The 17,508-nt window shown below is 39.0% G+C and overlaps 1 protein-coding gene across 2 annotated transcripts in view; it reads right to left on the bottom strand.

Annotated features, from left to right (window-relative positions):
• LOC133638490 (transmembrane protein 132C-like) overlaps positions 1–12,835 on the bottom strand; it is a 111,926-nt gene extending 99,091 nt beyond the window's left edge. For both annotated transcript variants that reach the window (XM_062031158.1, XM_062031159.1), the window contains exon 1: positions 12,411–12,835. In XM_062031158.1, the coding sequence (XP_061887142.1) occupies positions 12,411–12,629 (219 nt within the window). In that variant the 5' untranslated portion in view covers positions 12,630–12,835. The remainder of the gene's footprint in view (positions 1–12,410) is intronic.
• Between the last annotated feature and the right edge of the window lie 4,673 nt (positions 12,836–17,508).

The raw sequence follows: 17,508 nt of genomic DNA, 5'->3' as shown, positions 1-17,508 counted from the left end.
AATCCATATATAAGGCGCACCGGGTTATTAGCCGCACTGTCTGCTTTTGAGAAAAATTGTGGTTTTTAAGTGCGGCTTATGGTGCGGAAAATACGGTATATATATATATATTTTTTTTTTAAATTTTTTTAATTTCTTGTGCGGCCCGGTGGTTGGGGACCACTGTTCTAAGTAACAAAGACTTAATTTAGAGTTATTTGGTTAGGGTTAGAGTTAGAGGGTTAGGGCCAGGGTTAAAGGGTTAGGGTTATGAAAAGGCCATGCCGAATAAGGCATTAATAAGTACTTAATAATGACTAGTTAAGAGCCAATATGTTAATAATTTGCATGTTAATAAGCAACTAATTAATGGTGAATATGTTCCCCATACTAAAGTGTTACCATGTTTTATTACTGGTGCACAAAATGAACCGTGCATGAACATCACCTTGTTCAAAGAACAAAACCAACACAGTGCATAAACTCACAACAAATTACACACCTGCAAATCAGTGTGACTTCTGCTGTTGCCGTATCCGTAATACGCCGATAGGGAAAAGTTTTTATTTACACGATGAGTCGGGTGTGTCTTGTATGTTCACTATTTTATTTAAGGACTTAACTGCAATAAGAAACATATGTTTAATGTACCCAACATTTTTGGTTAAAATAAAGCCAATAACGCAACTTTTTTGTGGTTCCTTTTATTTGGAATAGTACTGAAAAGTACCGAAATTATTTTAGTACCGGTACCAAAATATTGGTATCGTTACAACACTAGTCAACTGTAAACATCAGATTTTAATAGAGGACAGTGTAACATCAAAAGGTTCAAGTGCTTGTAAACTATTTCAAAAAACAAATAAATAAATGCTAATTTACTCAGCGTGAGCAGGAGCTAAAGCCCTCAATGTAGCTGACGTTTGAATTCTGGCGCTCACAAGCTTCGCCAACTGATTTAAACAATCTAATGAAGCTAAGCTAATAATTTAACTCTTATACCCGCCAGGCTCTAAAGTGAACCGCGAGAGAAAGATGACGCTCAAAACTGTCCTTGTTTGCTCTCTTTGTCTTCGTCTCTCCCTCTTAGACGTGCAAGATTATCAAGAGCAGAGACGGGAAACAAGCTTAGTGTGCATGACGCTGCCTCCGCCCGTGAAAAGTGAGAATTAAGGTTTTCCGAAAAGGGAAAAGGCAAAAGACAGAGAGGTAAACTAAAAGCCCCGTGTAAGCATGAAAGGATTTAATTAAGCCGTAAGTTGCACTGCAGTCACACGCAGGTCGCTGAATGCTGACTTGAGGGCACTTAACATGCAAGCGGATATTCTCACTGCTTAGCTATTTAATGCTTTGACATGTCTTTTCCCAACAGAGGTTGTAACGGTGTGATAGTGCGACTGATGGTAGACCACCACAATATCACTGTCTAATGCGTAAATTACAGATTTATAAAGCATTTCCCATTAGACTTATCTGGTTCTCAAGCTTGCACAAGAAAGAGTCGTCTGTTAATTACGCTGTCATCATTGTTTCAGTCAATCATGGTTATGGCATCAATTTTGTGCAGGAAGCATTTGGTCAAACCCTAATCATTATTCTAGATATAGGCTCTCAATCAGGACCAGGAAAAAAATGCTTCCTTCTAATGGTACTGATTATATTATGGAAGAGCTAGCAGAAAGCAATTGAGTTTGAAAAGCACTGAGTTTCAGAAGCAAAGAATAAAATCCTAATGATAGCATTTGGGACGTAGAGTAAAGAGCTATGTGGGCCCCCACTGGACATCTTTTCAAATGAGATACGAGAGCGGCACTGCACAGCGAAAGAGGTATCAAACATTTATGGAAGGACGCCATAAAATGTGCTCACTCTCACTTGGCATGTTCTCTGCATGTTCCGCCTTTTAAGATTGTTAATGAAAAGCGTTTGGTTTCTTTCCCGCCATCTACCTCATCGTTGCTGAATCTCCCTCTCGGTTGTCTGGTTGAGATCCCGAGATCTGAAACAGCAATCTGTCATTGGGTAGGAAAAAGGAATACAAATTGCAGACTTTGACCAAGGTCAGACTGTTTTATCATAGTCCATCTTCTGGATCTGGTTGGTCACTGCCCTACATGGCCATAATGCAAGTACATTTAAATGCAGCGTTTCTACTGATGTATATTGGCATTGGACTTCAAAATAGTATGTTGTCACTCAATGCATCCGTCATATTGAGACACGAGACACTAACAAACAACAAGGTCTCTTGTATTTACTCGTATTTACTTGCATTTTATCCAAGGCAAGATTGACGGCAGTAAGAAAACAGACTAATGGATTAGATTTAGATAGCGCTTTTCTAGACACTTGAAGCACTTTACAATGAGAACTGAGAACCCATAATTCATTCAGTCCTCATTCACACATTGATGCTGGTAAATTTAATTTGTTGCTACAGCTGCCCTGGGGTAGACTGATGGAAATGTGTCTGCCAATTTGTACCTATGGCCTTTCCGACTACAACCAAAAAGTCATTGACATTCATACAGGGCAGCACTGAAAGCAAGGTGGGCGTGAAGTACTTTGCCCAAAGACACAATGGGCGTGACTGGCGAATGTTAGATTCAAACCAGAAACTTTCAAGTTGCTGGAGGGTTTACCATCTCAGCCACACCGCTACTGCAACAAAGTGGAGACTGTGGAGTCAGGCTGTCCTTACATCGTTAAAGATTCGATTCAGAGAAGTCTGATACGACTATCAACCTCAAAGTCGAATCTCTCATATTAAACCGCCCTCGCCCTTCCATGGGACAATGGCGAGTTAATACTTGCTTTCATCATGTACACTTGATAGTTTTTAGGGAGTAAGAGATAAATCTTAGTTTTGACTGTCACCTGAGACTTCCTAAGGGCGGTCGCTGCTTCCTGGTGTGACGTCACATCTCTAAAATCAGCTGACGTGTGTTGGCCTCCACATCTTTTATTATATAAAATAATACTTTACTGATAGTGTTGGGAGGATGTTTCTAAATGAGGGACGCCATAATTTCTGCCATGCCATGTGCGTATTCCTCTATTTAGTCAAGTTTGATGTCTTCTCGGTGTTGCACACCAGAGCCGAGGTCCTCTCAAACTCTCGTTTAGCCTTTTTTGAGGTGAAAAAAATTGCCAATAAGATCTGTTTTGTTCACTTTAATGAAAGACTATTCCATTTCCAAGTACCTCTAAAGAGTAACTGCACTTTTTTTAAATGTTGCCTATCGTTCACAATCATTATGAAAGAAATGAAAACAGATGTTTTTGTTTTTTTAATGCATTCTAACTCATAAATAAACATAAATAAGAGTCAGCTTACAATGGAGTCAATGGGAGGTCCTCTATTCCGCCCATAAAACCCAACAACCATCCAAACACTATGGTCGAAAAATGCATTTTTTCATCGATAACATGACATCATCGCGCCAAGTGCGTGCTCTTTCAGTCAATTAGTGTGCATATATACAGCCCAGCCCCCGGCCAACATTTTTTTACTTGTAATTTTGAGGAATTTATCTGAATGTGCATGAACTATTTCTGTTCAAAATTGTTAGAAATGTCACATGTTAAATGTTTAAATATTAACTGTCAGTTTACTGTACTGTGCCAACTGTACCACTATATGAGTACCTATTTTCTATTGTTTCATTGAAAATAAAACAGCAAAGTCCATTTGGCTGTCATCTGTTTTAATTATGAGACACAATTGTGTCAAAATCATGATTTTTTTTTTCATGCTTGAAATAAGAAATTATTACTTTGAAAAAGTAGTTTTATACTTGTGAATGTTGATGACACAGCTTTGCAACAGTTGATATTCTAGTTTCAAGCATGTTTTACTCAATATAGGTCATACAATCTCAGCAACAAGCTGTAATATCTTACTGAGATCATTTAGGACCTAAACACTTAAAACAAGTAAAACACTGACATAAAATCTGCTTAGTGAGAAGAATTATCTTATCAGACAGAAAATAAGCAAATATCTCCCTTATTTGAGATATTTAATCTTACTTAGATTTCAGTTTTTGCAGTGAACAATACTCCACTACATTTCGTGACTTGAATATTAACCAAGTATTAGTGATATTGTTATTATAAAATTATAAATCACTAGCTTGTGTGGCTTTGTTGACATCATCGAGTGGTGAGCTGCTTCCTCGCCTCTGTGCTAGTGGAAGTTTATTCTAGATCATAAATCATGCCTCTCACCTTGATAGTAAAAGGATGAGGACGTACACTTTGACAAGCAATTTAGACCCGGTAAAGCCGAGAAACACACGAAATGACGCTTGGTTGAAGTGAAGTGAATTATATTTATGAAGCGCTTTATATAATGAAACCCATTGTCTACATATGTAAGCTAAATTTAAACCAGTGTGGGTGGCACTGGGAGCAGGTGGGTAAAGTGTCTTGCCCAAAGACACAACAGCAGCTATTAGGATGGCGGAAGCAGGGGCTGAACCTGGAACCCTCAATCTGCTGGCACGATTGTTCTACCAACTGAGCCACGCCGCCCCGAAGATTATGATTCATTCTACGTCCAAACTGGAATATAGCAAGATTCTATCAGTCGGCATCCTAATGACAGCAGACCTTGCACAGTAAGTGATGTTTTATTATGTTTGTTGGCTCTCATGAAGTCTGCAGTGAGTAGTATTTAATAATGTGTTGAAAAAAAAAAAAGCAAATGTGATGCGTTTTTTAAATGAATGCGCCACATATGCTTAAAATAAGCGAAATACGTAAATATTACATGTTATTATTAATGTTCCTGTTACTACATTACATATATACTTTCAGCATGTATACAACCTTAATGGAGGTGTTGGAATGTTTTTTTAAGGACTTTATAGGCATAATAGAGCGACTCCCATCGGCTCCATTGTAAGCAGACTTTTGATCGCATTTATTTACTATATGGAATTTATAAAAAAAAAAAAATATTGTTCTTGTCAATCAATCAATCAATCAAAGTGTATTTATACAGCCCTTAATCTTACATAAGGATTGTGAATGATATTTCTCTTTAAGTTAACTTTGTATTATTCACGTGTTAGTTCTACTGCACATCGATGACTGACATTTAGTGACCAGTCAATATACATTACTCCACTACTACATATCATCATCATCTGCTAATTTCTCTTTTTAAAAAAAAGGCCATTTAATCAACCGATCGTCAACAACGGGCAACAAATTTGACCAGTGGTGTGCCGCCAGGGCCAGCAAGGCCTTCACTGCTGGACTAACATAACCAGAAATCATGATCATAATTAAAGATAAAATATTTTTTTAATATACTTTCCCTAAATATCTAAAATTATTCATATTCTCTTCATGTCATATTATGCTCTTCCCAGGGCTGTTGTTTTTAGTTTTAGTTTGTATCCAATCAGAATTCAGCTAGCTTATGTTGCCATGCTGTACCAAATCTGGCAGACGCCTTCAAGATCAACAATGCAGGCGTCTGTGCACTGTAAGTGAACGGGGACATACAGGTGATAGACAGTTGTGATAGCCAATCAGATCACACGTTGTTGTCAGTAAGGCCTTCTAGCTGGCCTCACGTTGAACGTGACATTTACGCGTCCTGTGATTGGACACTCATCGGGACCGTTAGCAGATGAATTTAAGAACACAGAGTTGAGAGACAGTTGCGATAGCCAATCACATCACAAGTTGTTGACAGTAGCTGTTCTGTTACAACTAAAAGTTGTAAACTCTTGTTGTTAAAGTGTGTCATGCTTGTCATTTAATTAACATTGTTACATGTGTATTTGGGGCAGCATGGTGGAACAGGGGTTAGTGCATCTACCTCACTATACGAATGTCCTGGGTTCGATCCTGCGCACGGGATCTTTCTGTGTGGAGTTTGCATGTTCTCCCCGTGACTGCGTGGGTTCCCTCCGAGTACTCCGGCTTCCTCCCACCTCCAAAGACATGCACCAGGGGATAGGGTAATTGGCAACACTAAATTGGCCCTAGTGTGTGAATGTGAGTGTGAATGTTGTCTGTCTATCTGTGTTGGCCCTGCGATGAGGTGGCGACTTGTCCAGGGTGTACACCGCCTTCTGCCCGATTGTAGCTGAGATAGGATCCAGCACCCCCCCGCAACACGGTAGAAAATGGATGGATGGATGGACATGTGTATTTGTCGCCATCATGTGGTCAGGGCAGTTAAAATGTCTTTGAGAAGAGTGTACTTTGAATCAAACTTTATTGACCGGAAGTTGCATAAGCCAAGCAGAGAAATTTACGGTATATGTTTTAATTGCTGATGCAATGATGTTCACTTTACAGCCACAAAAGGTTCATCTAGTTATTTACATTATTTACACATTACTTTGGTTCATTCACACATTACTTTGGCATTTTTGCTTTCATGGCTCTGACATGAGCCTTCCTGGCAAATTTCTGAGCAGCTTGCTTTTTACTTTTTGTTTAAGAACAAATTTTGTTCTTAGGCCCACTCACAAAGTTTTTAAGGAGATTTTTGTATTCACCAATGTTTTCTTAGCTGGGATTTGTTCGTAGGTAAGAACAAAATCTACAAGTGCTCCAGAGCACTCTTAGAGTGGCCTATTTGTTTTTAAGTGTGACAAGTTCCCTTACTTCTATTGTCTAATGTTACATTAATATCATAGATAGATAGATATAGATTGGCACATAGATAGATACATATATATAGATATATATAGAGAGATATAAAGATGCCACAGATCGTGCCCTGGGGAGAGAGCGCATATTTCATGACCATGTAGACCTATTTGCCCAAAGTGACAAATATTTATTTCAACGCTTTAGGCTACCTCAGCAGTCCACCCTTTCTTAAACTTACGTTTTGACATTATGTATTTCCCCCGCGGGATAATACGAATTTCTCTTCTGTAATCTGTTTGTGTTTTCTCCGTGTGTTTGATGTTCGGCTTTTCCGCCGGAATTGTGCCCTTATATGGGGAATTAAGGGCGTTTACCTATGCAAATTATGGAATTAAGGGTGTTAACATATGCATATTGGGGAAATAAGGGCGTGTTTATATGCAAATTATGATAGACACGCACACGCTGACCATTTGGCATTCAGAAACTTAAGAACAGCAGCTGGGAACAATTTGACCGTTTAAGAACACGTCATGAATTTGAATGGACTCCTCTTAGGAAATCACTTAAGAAAGATAAGAGGAAAAGTTAGGAACTTATTGCTGAATGGGGCCCAATGTTTATTCTTTTAGCCAACTTCCTTTATGTGAATAGCCATTTGTGATTTATAGCATGACATAACAAATATATTGCAGTCATGTTGTTTATGTTTCAAAATGATTAAACTATTCCATGTCAAAATATAAATAGTATAAATAATGAACAAAATGTCAGCTACTGTCTTATTAAAAAAAAAAATCAATGAAAAATTTAAATTAATTAACCAATGAAAATTATATTTAGCATTTAGACAGGCTATACTGTAGCAATGGTCATCACATGTCTGCCACAATCATGTGTGTTCTTACATGGTAAACAACTGAAATTAATGTTTTGGGCATTGTTTTATCCAGACGCATACATTTGTCCAAATGTGGCCAAGTAGACACATCGTGGGTTTCCTGGACATCGTCTACATAGCAAAAAGAAAATTCTAAGGAAGAGAGTACCACTGCCATCTTTCACTAGTTTTTTTTTAATTTATAAATATCCCGCTTGAAAATTCCTTCTTCTCTTTTTCGACTCTCTCGTCGTCATTTGGGATGATGTTTGTTGGGATTTCCCGTCCTGGTTCGATGACCCGCCCTATCTTGCCTCTGATTGGCCTGTCCGTAATGTTTTGCCCTAATCTTAACCAATTATGACTCATCATAGTAAACCAACCAACCAATCATGGATTTCCTCGTACGTAAAATCATCATTGATTTTTCCTGTATATTTTTTCCCCTGCCCGTGGAGTTGCTTCGCTACGTAGCTTCGATTTTTAAGTTAGTAATTTTTAATGGAAAACCGTAGTTTTTACAACTGCAGCCGTAAACCGGAATGGATTATCAAAAACCGTACTCATTACGGAAAAAACTTAGATTATGGCAGGTATGGTAAAGAGACGGATTGAGATTAACACACATTTTAGGTCGGAAAAAAGAAAGAAAAACGGAAAATATATATTTTTATTTTTACAGAGATCAAAAAGACGGATTTCCGACTATAGACGGAAAAATAACATGTCTGAGATAAAGAATCATTTATAATTCTGGAATATACAATATTCCTTTTGGCTCTGGTGCTGTGATGGTGCTGTGTTTTGTGCTGGGTTTGATTACTGGCCAGGACCTCAACAATGAGCCATGTTTGTGCAATGTCAGTCCAAGCCCAGACAAATGAGAGGGTCACATCAGGAAGGGCATGTGGCCCTAAAAGTAGTCAAATCAACACAATGGACTCCCGGGGGTGACCCTTAACAGGAAAATCCGAAAAAACAAAACATTTTGAAAGTAATATGTATATGTAACAGGGTCGATTATGTCTTGTAAATGTATTTCATAATGTTTTATTATTGTTATAATTACACAAAATGTGTAAGTTACATGTAAATACCTGAATATTGTTCGATGTTTTGTCAATGTGGAACCATTGTCTCTTTGTCCCTCCTACTGCAATTACTACTTTTTATATTCGTTGGACACGCCTTCCGACTTCCCTTTTGTCTACGATAACGGGAGAGGTAGGCGTCCATGGGACGACAGAAAATGTATTGTCTTGTTGAGAACTTAAGTTCACTTTCTTGTTCATTATTATATTTGTGTAGGCCGGCTCGACGATGGCAAAAAGTTCTTGACGACAATTGTATTCTGTGTATTATCAGGTATGTTTATTTCACTCTTGTACGTGACTTCCCTCTTGTCTACGATAACGGGAGAGGGGCTCGACGATGGCAAAAAGTTATTGACGACAATTGTATTCTGTGTATTATCAGTAAAGTGCATCTGAGCAGCAACCCATGGTGTCGGTCGTGTTCCATACAATCCACACACACAGAGGAAAAAAACACAGGTTACATATAATCCTTTAAAAATATATATAATTTTAAAGTTCTAACCTTTGAGGCCAAAAACAAGTTTAAACAGAATGTTTTAATACTTGACTAAAACTGCATTTGTTGCATTATTTGACAAATGAAAAAAGCAGCGTATGAGAACAAGCTCTCAGTATGATGCAGTGTAGTCCCTACAATACAGTAAACTACCACCATAATAATAAACATCATGAAAAAATAATAGCTCTCTGACAATGTCAGCCCACCACTAAGAATTATCATATTTGTAAAGGCAGAAGTGTTGATAAAATGATTGCATTGTAGAATATATTTATAGCAGCTGCCTTGATTGTAACAGCAACCTTTAAAAACTTGAGTCCTCACTTTGGCAATCAGGTGTGTGCCAAAATGAAGCCAGAAGCAGTCAGCAAGTGATGAGACTTTTATTGAACAAGGTGTCTGGCCTTCCAAAAGTGAGAGAAGTCCTGCAGAGTGTCTGTGAGACTCGATGTCTACTCGCAAGTCCTTCGGCAAAGGTGATGATTGATGTCACAAGTGGACACCAAGTTCCATCAAACTTTTTCCTGACTTGATATTCAATCACTCATCACAAACAGCAATGCAACACCCTGCAATATTGCAAGATCTTGCTCTTGTGTGACATTACTCACTATATGGAAACCTAATCTATTATTTAATTACTTCGCATCAAGCATATGATAATCTGTCAGGATAATCTTAAAATATTTGCACCCCTGTGTGTCTTGTATACATTTCTGACTGAATGAACCCTTGTTTGTGTCCATTTGTAGGTGGGGTAGGTTGTTAGGAAGGGAAAAAATTGTAAAAAAGTGTTACACTGGGAAGTATTATAATGATATTGCATTGTTACATTGTGACCTTTGGAGTACTGTAAATTCCCATTAAAAAGAGTTTAAAATAGGGCGGCAGCTATTGATTATTTAAGTAATCAGGTATTCTATCAATTAGTTTGTTCTAGGGTTGTACGGTATACCGGTATTAGTATAGTACCGCAATACTAATGAATCATATTCGATACTATACCGCCTCTAAAAGGTACCGGTTCCCTACCCCACCGTCGTCGTCACGTCGTGTCATTGCTGGTTTTACGAGCAGAGGAGCATGTTCAGTAGCGCACAATCACAGAGTACTTACAAGCAGACACAGTGTGTAGACAAAAAAGAGAGAACGGACGCATTTAGGCTTAAAAACTAAAGATAAAGGTGAAGATATACATCTCAGGAAAAGGTGCTTTAAGACATGGCTAGGTAGCTAGCGGCTAAAGTCCATTCGCAGTCTGCAGTATTGTAGCTACTCCTAAATCACTAATCCTCCCCTCCATGGTGACAAATAAAGTAAGTTTCTTACAAGTATCATCCCTGCAGGACGAGGAATAGCTCAACATGCTTCACTACACACCATAGCTCACCAATGTCAAAATGTAAACAAACGCCATTGGTGGATCTACACCGAACATCCACTGTAATGATACTAAGTAGAGGAGCTTATCTAGTCGATACTACTATGATTACATCAATATTTTTTGGCATCACAACATCTTTTTTCATTTTAAAAATACAATTATATTATGTTTATAAACTCAGGAAATATGTCCCTGGACACATGAGGACTTTGAATATAACCAATGTATGATCCTGTAACTACCAAAACGAATGTAAAGCATCCACACAATAGAAGAATAAGTGATTATTACATTTTAACAGAAGTGTAGATAGAACATGTTAAAAGAAAAAGAAAGCAGATATCAACAGTAAATGAACAAGTAGATTAATAATTAATTGTCTACCACTTGTCCTTAATAATGTTGACAAAATAATAAAATGGAAAATGACACAATATGTTACTGCATATGTCAGCAGCTAAATTATGAGCCTTTGTTTGCTTACTTACTACTAAAAGACAAGCTGTCTTGTATGTTCACTATTTTATTTAAGGACACAATTGCAATAAGAAACATATGTTTAATGTACCCTAATATTTTTTGTTAAAATAAAGCCAATAATGCAAATTTTTGTGGTGCCCTTTATTTAGAAAAGTACCAAAAAGTATCGAAATACATTTTGGTACCGTTACCGGTACCAAAATATTGGTATCGGGACAACACTAGTTTGTTCCATTAATCCCGGAACCGAAAAAAACACACTTAATAGCCCCATGGAAAATAGTTCAAATAACACTTTGTCTGTTTTGTTATAGCATTAATTCTTTTTTTCTAGTAAAGGCGTATCATCAACATTGAAATTGCACTTTCAACATGTGTGCATTGATTAAAAAAATAATAACCTCTCTGCTATTCGCTGCTACAGAGATCATGGCACCCACACACCACCGCTCTCAGCGGCCATGCAGAAACTATGTCCGTGTATTTCAATTTACGGGCACTTCATGCTGTGCGGATTTTATCAATTATTTACTCATTAAACGATTCACCAAAGCAACTGAATATAAATCAAAGCTTTTTTGTAATCGATTGGTGAACGTCCTTTTATTTTTTTGAACTATAGATGAAAAAGTAAAGAGGAAAAAGATTAATGATAATTATAATATTAATAATAATAATAGGGTAATATAATATTAATTGTACAATTCTTTTACATAAAGTACAGGAGAGAACATTAATTCATGCACATCAATCAAATATCCTGCAGCATATGCTGTAAAAGCCATTGCAGTTGAGAAATTGTGATTTATTTTTTTCTAACTACCAAGGATGGGCATGGTGATTGACAAATTAATCAGGCATTAAAGATTAATTGATTTTGTTGAAATACCAGTTAAATGATTGCATCTTGAAGGAGTTGCGACAAAGTGCACTACTTGGCTGAACTGTTCATTCAGTCGCAACTAGTAAGCATTAGCTACGGCACAACGCTCCCCGGCTACAGTTAAGTGTGTATAATTGTATTTGAACTGTCAAACCTAACGGGTTAATTTACCGCATGAATCAGGTATAAACACAGATTAATCACAACATTTACTTTTACCTCACATGCTTGTTTACTTTAACTGCGGATGGTTACCTGAAGGGTGGTACGGGTGTCCAAATATTGGGCTCTTTTTTTAGGTGAAATTAAATTATGCATGTGAGTAATGACCTGAGATTGATCATGATTAATCCAAATTCAAAAGTGATTTAAAAAATGTACGATTTGACAGGAACTTTATTATTAAAATAATGTTAATAAATGTAGCCATACCAAACTAATATCCGTACAATATAATTGCCCCAAATCTTGTTCCTAGGGCACCACTGATGTTTATGGTTTCGAAATGATGCTGCATTCAACACAGGCAGCCAAAATCATATATTTGCACACAACAAGTTTACCACTCGCAAGGTTCAATTACTCACCATTGCTAGTGGCACGATGCCGCCAAGGTCCTGCGGTGCTAGGCGGATAAGGGTCTGCACCTCACTGGTCTGGGTGCGGGTGAGCGGATACTCCACCTGCCAAGTCACCTCTCTGCCACCTTCAGGCGCCATCAGCCCGTTCACCTCCAGATCCACCTGCAACACTCTCTGGTAGCCCATCGCCTCCTCTCTGGATATGGGCAAGATGAAAAAAGACATGAGTCAGAAGTGGATTTAGATGTAATAAAAAAAAAAATGTGGGAAATGAGTGAAATTGGGGGGTGGCAACAGAAGATAGGTATTAAATGTAAAGGCAAAAGCGATAATGAGACAGAAGTAAGGTGAAAGTCAAAATGGGCCGAGGAAATAACACGGAAATAGATGAGGTGAACAGAGGGGCAAAAATATGATAACGGATTAAATGGAACACAACAAGAAAAGATTAAAAAAAAGAGGTTAGCTGAATAAATGAAACAAGGAAAATTGAGTGGAAAGCTATGAAAAAGACACCAGGGAAAGAAAAGGACAAAAATGATTGGTTTAAATGTGAATATAGGCGAGCAAACAGATGAGACCTTGGGGATAATGATTCTGATTGTCCTCCAAAGTCGACAACAGCATCAGTTGTTACAACAAAAGGCTTGTTATTGACAAAGCATGGGCAACTGTGTGTACACTAAAACGTCTATACTAAAAGCAGCACACCAATGACAGCCTTTACGTGAGAATAGATTTATTATGGAGGTGCACACCAAGCAGGACAGCTGCAAACCAGTGGTGCATACGTTGGCTTCTCAACACCGGAGATTACAAGTTTCCCTTGCTAATGAACGGTGGTAATTACAATCATTTTCAGCTTCAATTTCTAGGCCCAAATTAATCAGAGGCCACTGCAAGTCACCAGTGACCCACCTCTATTGTATTTGTATTACAATTATTCAAATTAATACCCACAACATCCAGCCATTGGAGGGCATCCAGCATGAAACAACAAAGCCAAATCAAACATGCAACAGGTGGTATTCAGTGAAGTGACTTTTGAAGGGAAATAAAGAAAGTGGTGGGCCACCAAACCAACAGGACTACTGTGCAGCAAACAGAGTGCAAACTATCTGAGTATGGAAGGGGGCCTAGATCATCCCCACTAACAGCAGATAGGAACAAAAAATCAAACTATGAAATGTCAAAGATCCATTCACGCTATAAAAAAAGGATGTGTCACGTGATCTCAAGGATTATCCGTCGGTCGCGTTTCCAGACATGTAACGACTGACTTGGTGCTTTAAGAAACACTCGTAGCAAAAATATGTTTTAAGAAATCTGAAACTACAAACCCCGTTTCCATATGAGTTGGGAAATTGTGTTAGATGTAAATATAAACGGAATACAATGATTTGCAAATAATTTTCAACCCATATTCAGTTGAATATGCTACAAAGACAAGATATTTGATGTTCAAACTGATAAACTTTTTTTTTTTTTGGCAAATAATCATTAACTTTAGAATTTGATGCCAGCAACACGTGACAAAGAAGTTGGGAAAGGTGGCAATAAATACTGATAAAGTTGAGGAATGCTCATCAAACACTTATTTGGAACATCCCACAGGTGAACGGCCAAATTGGGAACAGGTGGGTGCCATGATTGGGTAAAAAAGTAGATTCCATGAAATGCTCAGTCATTCACAAACAAGGATGGGGCGAGGGTCACCACTTTGTCAACAAATGCGTGAGCAAATTGTTGAACAGTTTAAAAAAAACCTTTCTCAACGAGCTATTGCAAGAAATTTAGGGATTTCACCATCTACGATCCGTAATATCATCAAAGGGTTCAGAGAATCTGGAGAAATCACTGCACGTAAGCAGCTAAGCCCGTGACCTTCGATCCCTCAGGCTGTACCGCATCAACAAGCGACATCAGTGTGTAAAGGATATCACGACATGGGCTCAGGAACACTTCAGAATACCACTGTCAGTAACTACAGTTGGTTGCTACATCTGTAAGTGCAAGTTAAAACTCTCCTATGCAAGGCGAAAACCGTTTATCAACAACACCCAGAAACGCCATCGGCTTCGCTGGGCTTGAGCTCATCTAAGATGGACTGATGCAAAGTGGAAAAGTGTTCTGTGGTCTGACGAGTCCACATTTCAAATTGTTTTTGGAAACTGTGGACGTCGTGTCCTCCGGACCAAAGAGGAAAAGAACCATCCGGATTGTTATAGGCGCAAAGTTGAAAAGCCAGCATGTGTGATGGTATGGGGGTGTATTAGTGCCCAAGACATGGGTAACTTACACATCTGTGAAGGCACCATTGATGCTGAAAGGTACATACAGGTTTTGGAACAACATATGTTGCCATCCAAGCAACGTTACCATGGACGCCCCTGCTTATTTCAGCAAGACAATGCCAAGCCACGTGTTACATCAACGTGGCTTCATAGTAAAAGAGTGCGGGTACTAGACTGGCCTGCCTGTAGTCCAGACCTGTCTCCCATTGAAAATGTGTGGCGCATTATGAAGCCTAAAATACCACAACGGAGACCCCCGGACTGTTGAACAACTTAAGCTGTACATCAAGCAAGAATGGGAAATGATTCCACCTGAGAAGCTTAAAAAATGTGTCTCCTCAGTTCCCAAACGTTTAATGAGTGTTGTTAAAAGGAAAGGCCACGTAACACAGTGGTGAACATGCCCTTTCCCAACTACTTTGGCACGTGTTGCAGCCATGAAATTCTAAGTTAATTATTATTTGCAAAAAAAAAATAAAGTTTATGAGTTTGAACATCAAATATGTTGTCTTTGTAGCATATTCAACTGAATATGGGTTGAAAGGGATTTGCAAATCATTGTATTCAGTTTATATTACATCTAACACAATTTCCCAACTCATATGGAAACAGGGTTTGTACATAAAATGCAAATAATATCAAGATAATACTTAAATGGGAAATATGAAACGTTAAAAATACATCAAACAAACCTTTAACAAAGTGATCACTGCAAACTTGTGCGTTCTCTGACTCTACGCCCTTGGACTGCCACTTTTCGCCCGGCAGTTATTTGATTTTGTAGACCACGCACCGGATGACTGCGGCTATTTGGATGCAGCCGTTAATTGGAGCATCAATGGTAAGTCCATTTGTGTATCTAATTGTTCGCAAAGTCATCTTTAACATCCATCCATCCATTTTCTACCGCTTATTCCCTTCGGGGTCGCGGGGGGCGCTGGAGCCTATCTCAGCTACAATCGGGCGGAAGGCGGGGTACACCCTGGACAAGTTGCCACCTCATCGCAGGGCCAACACAGATAGACAGACAACATTCACACTCACATTCACATGATATATGACTTATTATATTTTATTGAAACAAGTGGTTCGCAGCCGAGTGTGAAGCGACTGGGATGGGAATCAGCATCTCCAAGTCAGAGTCTATGGTTCTCGCCCGGAAAAAAGTGGAGTGCCATCTCCGGGTTGGGGAGGAGATCTTTCCCCAAGTGGAGGAGTTCAAGTACCTCGGAGTCTTGTTCACGAGTGAGGGAAGAGTGGATCGTGAGATCGACAGGCGGATCGGTGCGGCGTCTTCAGTAATGCTGATGCTGTATCGATCCGTTGTGGTGAAGAAGGAGCTGAGCCGGAAGGCAAAGCTCTCAATTTACCGGTCGATCTACGTTCCCATCCTCACCTATGGTAATGAGCTTTGGGTTATGACCAAAAGGACAAGATCACGGGTACAAGCGGCGGAAATTAGTTTCCTCCGCCGGGTGGCGGGGCTCTCCTTTATAGATAGAGTGAGAAGCTCTGCCATCCGGGAGGAGCTCAAAGTAAAGCCGCTGCTCCTCCACATCGAGAGGAGCCAGATGAGGTGGTTTAGGCATCTGGTCAGGATGCCACCCAAATGCGTCCCTAGGGAGGTGTTTCCGGCACGTCCAACCGGTAGGAGGCCACGGGGAAGACCCAGGACACGTTGGGAAGACTATGTCTCCCGGCTGGCCTGGGAAGGCCTTGGGATCCCCCAGGAGGAGCTGGACAAAGTGGCTGGGGAGAGGGAAGTTTTGGCTTCCCTGCTTAGGCTGCTGCCCCCGTAGGAAGATGGATGGATGGATGGAAGTGAGATCATGCATATTTTCACTTGGTGTATCTGCAGAATAAATGAAACTGTTTTTATCAAAGACTAACTATCCACACAGAACCACAATATGTCTGAAAAATAATCAATAGGCTTTGCCAAAGCAAATTTGAAAAATACCCGATATAAATACAAATAGAAAAACAATAAATACAGAGATATTATTTGAATTTAACAGCCCATCGGGTGTCTTTTACAATCCAACATCAAATTGCTATAACTGTTCTCTTGAAAACCACAACTATAAAAGTAGGATACTGGGCAAGCACTGAAATATTTATTTTAAAGTTTGTTTTAAGACATACTTTTGGAAAACAAATGAAATATGTAGTTACAGATTCGCCTTGATTAAACAGTCTCTATATTTTACTTAATGCACAAGTCTGTCCCTAGGTATTTGTTAACTGGTTGTCACACAATAAAACAAGGCTGTAGAGAACCCATGTAAAGCATGAGGGAAAGAGGGAGGAGAGGGATGTGGGGATCCAAGGTTTCCTTAAACATGTTTTGTCCAAGCCTGCCTTTTAATTCCCACAATGCCACATAATGAGACACACTTCACACTTCAGATGCAAGCCTTACTTCAAAGTGTCTGGTATAATGGTTCCACTCTGGTGGAGGAAAGCAAGAGAAAACCACTAGAACTGTTTACAAATGGAATATGTATTTAATAGTGATTTATTGATTGTTAAAAATGTGGTTGATGACACTTGTTTGTGACAAGATATCCCAAGATTAAAACCTGGCGATATTTCTCGTTGAGAAAAAAACTACGCTACAAAATACACCCCCCGCTACCACCAAAAAAATAATAATAATATGACTCCTTTAATGCATCCTATAATCCAGTGCACCTAATATATGAAAAAAGATCAAACATAGACCATTCATTTGCAGTGCGCCTTATAATCCGGTGCACCCTATGGTCCGGAAAATACGGCTTGCATAAGTATGTCCAAGCAGGAGCAGA

This window comes from Entelurus aequoreus, linkage group LG21 (assembly GCF_033978785.1).
Source record: "Entelurus aequoreus isolate RoL-2023_Sb linkage group LG21, RoL_Eaeq_v1.1, whole genome shotgun sequence".
Classification (NCBI taxonomy): domain Eukaryota; kingdom Metazoa; phylum Chordata; class Actinopteri; order Syngnathiformes; family Syngnathidae; genus Entelurus; species Entelurus aequoreus.
The sequence above is the reverse complement of the archived record's forward strand: the minus strand, read 5'-3'. Positions and strand labels throughout refer to the sequence as shown.